An 8,489-nucleotide genomic window follows, 5' to 3' on the forward strand; every position below is an offset into this window, starting at 1 on the left:
CTTTCAACAACATACCTTCTCACTGGTCAAGACTAAGACTAGAGAGGACAAGCATATATTAAATTTAATCAGTTATGGCTAAGCATAAGAACGTCCATGAAGATTGAATAATTCTCTCTGGTTGTAAACATGTCTGATGTTCTTAGCTTACCATTGTTGAAGGAAGATGAGCAAGATAATGATATTAGTAACCATGAAGTTAGTGGCAGAGAGATTATAAGGTTAACAGACTTGGATAGTATTGTTAGTTTTCAACAGCTGATAAAAGAAAGTTTGACAGAATCAAAGAAACTATGGAAAATTGCAGGCCCTGCTATTTTTACCAGGCTATGTTCATATTCAATGCAATTAGTCACAACAATATGTGCAGGCCACTTGGGTAATGTTGAGTTGGCAGCTGTGGCAATTCAAGGCTCTGTTATTGGACTCCTGGCTTTTGGGTTCTTGGTCAGTATAAACTTTCCTTGCCTTCTTTCTGTCAAAATTAAAGCCAACATTTCAGTTTGCTGAAATATGAGAAAAATATATAGTTGGTAATATAAGATCAAAAGTGGATTTATTTATAGAATAAATGAAGAAAGTTGGAAGGCACTTGTTTTGTAGATGTTGTTGTACGTTATTATGCATATTATTATATAGCAATGCCTGCCAAAGAAATTAATCTGCTTCTATAAGGAAGATTGGGAGTCGTAGGTTTATATTTCTGATTTTTTCAGTAAGAAACGACATAAGGGACAGTTAGATACACACATCTATTTTTTTCTCTCTAACAATTTAACATTATCATTCATGGTATTATTTTTATATTATTATTATCTAATCTATGATCTGATTTGATTTGTTATTCAAGTTGGTGGTTTTGTAAGCTGTTCTTCTTTTTTTTTTTAAGATTAATGGAATTGAAGATGCATGTCCTCAAATTAAACTTAGAAATAGAAATTTCCCTATTTCGAAATACATCAGGATTTTGCCTTATGCATACCTACACTGCAACTGTTCCATCTCTCAACATAAAATCAGACCTCACATTCCTTCAAGTTTAATATAGACTGCACTAAGAAATTACTCTTAGTGTACTCCAGTTGTACTAGTAATAGGCAATGGGATAGCCAATACCTACAATGGAACAACCAATACCAAGACACTAACCATCCAAACATGTGCTAGGTTGGCAAGCACTGCGTTGGTTTTTGTATGAATAGTATAATTATGTAAAGTTTTATTCAAAATATAAATGAATATCAAAATGAGAGGCTTTATATCTTCAACTTACAAGCATCAGCGTATGTAATCTACACATTTGTTAAAGTAGAAAAGTGAAGAAAAAAAATAGCTCTGATATCAAATGAAGAAAACAAAATTGACAGAAATTGCTCTCAAAAGATTTATTCAGATTGAATACAAAACATTTCTTGACCACGTGATCAAGGATCATCTGATGAAAGATCGGAAACCAAGAAAACAATACGAATTGCCTCTATATATAGTAGTCTTGAACAAATAAAAAAACAGTTAAAAATTTTAAAAAAACACATACACAACACAGTTAACAACTTCATTCTAATTTTAAGACTTTGTTTTTTAACTCTACAAATTAAAATTCTACTTCATTCTATTTTTATACATCCTATTTTTATATTGTGAAAATCTCATACAATGTGGAGAAATTAACATAGCACCAAAAAATTAGGCCAAGAAACAATCGTTGTCACGATGAAACTTGAAACCCATAGCTTGCCGCTTAAACACATTTATCTTGTGATTATTGGACCAATGTGACCGTGAGGAATTGAACACAAATTTTCAAATCAATTTCAAGACCACCTCCATTGAAAGGGTAAAGGATTATAGATTTTAAGTTCAGTTCGGGTGTCCCTATAATTGATATAAGTGTTTTGTTTTTTTCCTTAAAATTTATGGATGTCGTGAATATTCTAAAGACTTCTGGGAGAAATCCAACTTCGTAAGTGGCTTTATGTCGTCTTAATTCTCACAACAGAATACAGGTGACATGTGGGAATTACAAAAAATAGATATTTTAATCATGATATAGGACTTTTTTCGTTTTGATCCTCCAAAGAATCAGATAATTATCTTTCAAACTTTCTACGTAATCCAAGACAACACATTGTATCTATGATTGACTTTATAGCGATGCTCAAACATCATTTTCTTTTGACTGAATCCACCATGTTAAAATTTTAACTGGTTTGTATGCAGTTGGGAATGGGCAGTGCATTAGAAACCCTCTGTGGTCAGGCTGTTGGAGCAGGTAAACGTCAAATGCTTGGAGTGTATTTGCAGCGTTCATGGTTAATCTTACTGGGTACAGCAGTGCTTTTGAGTTCTACTTACATATTTGCTACCCCAATTCTTAAGCTGCTGGGACAGGAGCATGATGTAGCTGATCTAGCCGGAGAATATGCACTTTGGATGCTACCAACGCTGTTTCTCTATTCATTAAATTTCCCAATGCAAAAGTTTCTTCAGGCACAAAGAAAACTCATGGCCATGGCTTTGATTTCCTTAGTTATATTGATAATCCATTCCTTTATGAGTTGGTTGTTAATCTTCGAATTGGGTTTGGGATTGGTTGGAGCAGCTATTACAGGAAATCTATCATGGTGCATTATCGATACTTGTCAGTTTTTGTATATAGTTTACTTTTGCCAAGATGCTTGGAAAGGATTCTCCTGGCTTGCTTTTCATGATGTATGGCCTTTTGTTAGACTTTCAGTGGCTTCGGGTGTTATGCTATGGTTAGTAGGCACAGTAGTTGTGGTTATCTTCTCATCTGACCTCAATTTCTAATAAAAACTTTAATTAGTACATGACAATATTTCTGAGGAAGTGAGTCAATCTGTGTTGATCGTATTCATTTGTTGTGGTCGCCATTTTCAGTTTGGAGATCTGGTATATGATGTCACTGATTATTATGACGGGGAATTTGAAAAATGCAACAATTGAAGTCGATGCGCTATCTATATGGTAAGAAGCATCAATAATCCAACTTCTGTCTTAAATTTGGGTGTAGTGAACTCGTCCATTTCATAGGTCAAAGTGCCATCTAGTCATGGTGTATATGGTTGTTTGAACTTGTAATCTCTTGCAATACCCCTTTTAACAGTGTTCTACCTGTTCCTTTTACAGCATGAATTTGAATACATGGGAAGCCATGATCTTCGTCGGTTTCAATGCTGCCATTAGGTATGAATTTTCCAGTTAGTATTATCATATTTCATCTTCGTTTTGTGTTCTTATGAAATAGAACTTATTAGCCCAATACTAGACCCTATGGCCAGACATATATAAAGATTAATTGAGCATATAAAATATCTCTTTGTTTCTTAAGTGGTGGCTGCATCATATTTTTGGTAAACTTGCAAGCAGTGTTTAGTTTACATTCAATTTATGCAGTGTGAGAGTATCGAATGAACTGGGAGCTGGTCGCCCTAAAGCTGCAAAATTTGCTGTCGTGGTGGTGGTTGCAACATCATTGTCAATTGGGCTTATATGTATGGCCATCATTCTTGTAACCAAAAATGATTTTGCAGTACTATTCACAACTAGTAAAGTGGTCATGGAAAGAGTCTCCAATATGGCCATGTTACTTGGAGTAACGATGGTTTTGAATAGCGTACAACCAGTTCTATCAGGTAGAGTGTAAATACTAATTCACAATTCTTGGTTTGCATGGCTGTAGTTATGGAAGCTGAGCAATTTATACTATATAACTGATTATCTTTTTAATGGGTTCATATTTTTTTATCATAATTTTGAAGCCTCTGTTTTTTGGGTGTAAAAACCTCAGGTGTGGCAGTAGGCGGAGGTTGGCAAGGTCTGATAGCCTATGTAAACCTAGAGTCCTACTATGTTATTGGATTACCCCTTGGCCTTCTTATGGGATATAAGTTCGATCTTGGAGTGAAGGTAGACTTAGCTTCTTCCTATTTAGAATGCAAATTCTCAATTGCTCTTGGTCGTATGTCCATTACTAATGAATATCAAGGTCTCCTGAATTTGATGTTTGTATGTTGAAACAGGGCATTTGGACTGGCATGATTTGTGGAACAGTCCTCCAGACTCTTATTTTATTGTTAATTACATATTTCACTAACTGGAATCGAGAGGTAAAGCATCATATTTCTACAGAGGCTGTTGGGATCATTATCTCATTATTGTGGTGACTAATTTTTCTTTTGTAGTGCAGGCTGCTCAAGCCGAGGATCGTATCAGGGTATGGGGAGGATTAGCTGGGTCTTATGCAAATCGATCACTGAAGGTAAGCCTGTGCATGTTAGATATATTACTTGAAAAGCACTAGGAACTGTACAACTCAAGTGACCTAAACTTTTGTCACATTATTACTGGCCCTCTCAAATTTGAGCTGCAGGGGGACGAGAATGTTGGGAACGAAAATGTTGAACAGGAGAACATCCCTTAGAATTCTAGAAAATCTTCCATTTACGAAAATCTTTGGCAAATATTATCTAGACGATCCTCTTCTGTAAACAGGAAAACTCTTGAAATATCTGAACTGCACCTACAAATTCAGTAGGTTGACACAGGACATGCTCAAGTAAATGGTTAATCATTAGGCTGATTGATGTTAAGTTGTTTTTTCTGGATTCAATAATGGCGAACCAGCTATAACATCAATCCAATTTGAGTGTATATTTTCTGTCCTGTGAATTAGAAAAAAAAACTTTTTCCTTCCCTGGATGATACAAAAAAAATTGCTCGGTTTTTAGCTTGAAGTGATTTGTATTCTACACTAGGTTGATAACAAGTTCTATTACTATGATTTGTGCATTTAAATGCTGTCAATTATTGGATTAAAAAATTCCCAATTTTGAGTGTTTTGCATTAAGATAATATAGATCTCTTGGTGAGAAACAATTTACCCAATACAACTTAAGTGGACCTAATAGTAGATGTGTGCATTCATTTTATAAAAGATTCATGTTTGAATTGAGAGGAGAATGAAGGCGTGCACGTTAATGAACAATATATAAGATCTGTAGAAAAACCAATTCCCTCATTGACCAAAAAATTCCCATGACAAGATCGTTACCAGAAACCATAATTTAATTATCAGAGTATATATAATTCAAGATGGATGAATATGTCTATAACAAACTTTGAGAAGTGTTTATACCTACTTTTTGGGCATATTGCATTAGCGTTAATGCTTCTAGAGATAACAATTCTTATTCATTGTTTGATATTACTGAGACCATTCTCACTTTTGTGTATTTCTAGATTATATTATTTTATTGATAACATTGTATAAAGAGGAAAGATTATTAAAATTTTAAACATTTAAGGGGTTGAGTTTAATTCATTAAAATATTAGGTTTATATTGTAGAGATTCAAGTTCAGTTTTTTATAGTGACATCTAAAGGTGGAATTCAAAGTTGTGATTCTTGGTCTTTCATAGGAGGCGGTTTCTAAATAAAAGTAGATTTCTAAGTAGTAACTTTTGGGCTTCCATAAATGATTTCCAATATTCAATTCAAAAAGAATATGAAATGCTTATAAAACACTGCATTTAAGTATAATAAAACTTCATTCAACATGAATTTAAGATTGGTGATCGAATCCTCTAAGCCAATCCCAAAAAAAAATGTAAATAAAGAATTGAGAGGTAAATTTAAATCTCAATTGATGGGGCCCTTCATGATCTCTTCCAAGTAGGCCCATGTGCCTTTGGTTTCATTGTAGCCTTTATGGAAAACTATTGATATATTTTGTAATCAATATTATATTTTTACTCCACTATTATTACTTTTAATGTTTCTATTTTTTTTTTCCTCCACTTATAAGGTTTTTCTTCATATAATCATTTATAGATACTTCTTTGTTACTATTCTTCATACTTGTGCAGATTCTAAGATTCTCTTACAAATCTAAAGGACAATGGTTTCTTGGTTAAAATCCTTTCAAAAAGAGATTTATGTAGATAGGATTACAGCTCTTGACCTTTTTTGTTTCTAATTATTATGATTGACATTATTTATTGCATGTTTTATTGACATAACATGTTTCCATGATAATCATAGTACCTTTTACAGTTATCACCCTCATATTTTATTATTTTTATTTACTTAGGTTTACACCAATCTTGATTGTATCTTATGTTTAGATGATGATTATGTCTTTTTCTAAAATTTATCATAACAATAGTAGCTCGCACCTTATTGATTTTCGGAATTCCTTTATAGAGAATTCTTGTCTATTTTTACCTTGATTATGGTCCTACATGGGTACAATATTAGATGCATCTTACTTCCTATCAGCATAAAGGTTATCATGATCATATCCCATCATATGACAAGAATGTCACATGTTGGTATCTTTATATTCTTGCATATTAAATAGTACATGCTACATCATTTTGGTATCTCATTTCTCCTTTCCTCCAATTTACGCGCATTTTTCAAATATAATTAATTAATTAGGGAATAGGGGTGATCATATGAAGTTACTAATTTGCTTTTGTTGAATATGGGTATAGTGATTATCTCGTGATTATCTAGTTCCAAGAAAAACCATCCTATTATAGTTACTATGAGGAGTACCTTACAACAATACCTTGGTAGTATCTTATAGTTGGCACATGAAAATACCTTTACTTCCTTTGAGGTGGAGTTTTATTATGTCAACTACCCCTTGGAGGTACCCTATAGCTAGCTTCAAGTAGTATCCTCTTTTACTTTTCTATTTGTAGGTGGTTTTTCTAGGTGTGAGTATACGTATTTTTTAGGATGCTTAGCAAATACTATTCATAAATATTTACTTTCATGCTTGCTGATTTATAAGTGAAACACTTACTACAATAAAGCATGTACCAAAGTAGCATCCATATCCATCATTGTTATGAGTGCCTATATATATAATTTAATGTTGGCTCCTTCATCCTACTTTAAGATGCATTTTTATAGTAGCTCATGTGTAAGTTAAAGTGGGGGAAAAATGTAATGATAAATATTACCTACCTTATAATTTTCCCTTTATTTTGGGATCATTTTGACTTGATTATCTTTTATGCAAGGACAAGTGTACAGTCAAAATAATTTCAATTCAAGCTTGTATATGTCAATTCTACTTAATACATTCACATTCACTTCTAGGGACCAATTATTATCCTCACATTTATCCATGCATTACACAAGATCAAATCTATAATATGCATAAATCACCTAGGTCAAATACATAATTCATGAAAATGACCCTGGAAATTGTAAATTTTAAATCCAAATATTGGGCCTACTTCCTTGCCTCCACTTAGCCATTATGAATCTCCCTAAAAATTTAAATATATTTCTTGAACATTTTATGTTGTATTCAATTACTTACTCTAATTTATTTAGAATAATTACCACACGCCTAACACTTATCATGAAATTTTAATTATTCGCTATATCGTCATAAGATCTAATTGATATCTACATAACATCATAAGGATATTGTAGGATTGTTTATTATCTTTGATCTTTGTACCAAGATATTAAATTGGTATCCATAGATATTTTGCCTTAAGGTAGACATATTACTTAATCATAAGAAAATTCCTAGCCATACCACTATTTTTTAATGCGTAAATAGATACATGCATTCAAGGTGAACTCAAGGTGAACATCAAAACTTTATAAAGAGTATATTTTAATATCAATGATATAGATCTAAATTGGACCTTAAAATTATATTAATAATTGAAAAATATCATTTTCACAATCATGGAAGTGACCCATGCAATTAGAAACTGATTTCATGTATCTCAAAATAATTGTTAAAGCATCTCTAAATTTGTATACATTGATTATTTACTTTCAAACATATGTGATTATATATTTGCATTAAATTTCTAGCTAAGTACCTTTACCTATATTTTTATTTGAGCATTTATCAAATTCAACATCAATTCCATCTCTCAATCCTATCATATTTGTTTACTTATTTTTATGAATTGATTTACTCTAGGAATTTAATCTAAAGATATGTTATATTTATTTTCAATGGCATATGTATATTTATGTATCTGTGTATGCCTACAAGTGTTTGTGAATATCAATATGCAATGTGCACTATACTTATGGGCTAAAAACCACTACAACCATCATTAGTAGAAAGTTCACTCGGTTAAGGTATTAACACACAAACAAAACCATCCTTCATTCTATCATAGTAATTAATTTTTATTGTGTTTACTTTGTGAGATGTTGATGTGATTTAGACTTTTTGAGTCTCTTTGTGTTCCCTAAAGCAATATGTAAATTCTAAGTGTTAATAATGACACAAGGATTTAATGGCCTTTATGTTGTAATTAAGAAATATTGTATTTTGAAAGCAATGGAAAAATAAAAAGGTAAGACTAATATTAACATATTATCTTGTAATTTATAATGCGACTAAGAATAAGGCCATTTTGTTTTCACGATAATATTAACACTAGGATAATGGCAATGTAGCATGAATACTATCAAAA

The 8,489-nt window shown here is 32.1% G+C and overlaps 1 protein-coding gene across 1 annotated transcript; it reads left to right on the forward strand.

Annotated features, from left to right (window-relative positions):
- The first annotated feature begins 327 nt into the window (after positions 1-327).
- LOC131046885 (protein DETOXIFICATION 35-like) lies at positions 328-4,511 on the forward strand. Its single transcript, XM_057980696.2, has 9 exons — positions 328-447; positions 2,221-2,759; positions 2,902-2,988; positions 3,151-3,207; positions 3,418-3,656; positions 3,812-3,930; positions 4,044-4,130; positions 4,211-4,296; positions 4,394-4,511. The coding sequence occupies exons 1-9, from the start codon at positions 343-345 to the stop codon at positions 4,509-4,511; spliced, it is 1,437 nt and encodes a 478-aa protein (XP_057836679.2). The 5' UTR covers positions 328-342.
- The last annotated feature ends 3,978 nt before the right edge of the window (positions 4,512-8,489 follow it).

The sequence above is a fragment of the Cryptomeria japonica genome, chromosome 8, assembly GCF_030272615.1.
Source record: "Cryptomeria japonica chromosome 8, Sugi_1.0, whole genome shotgun sequence".
NCBI classification, from domain to species: Eukaryota; Viridiplantae; Streptophyta; class Pinopsida; order Cupressales; family Cupressaceae; genus Cryptomeria; species Cryptomeria japonica.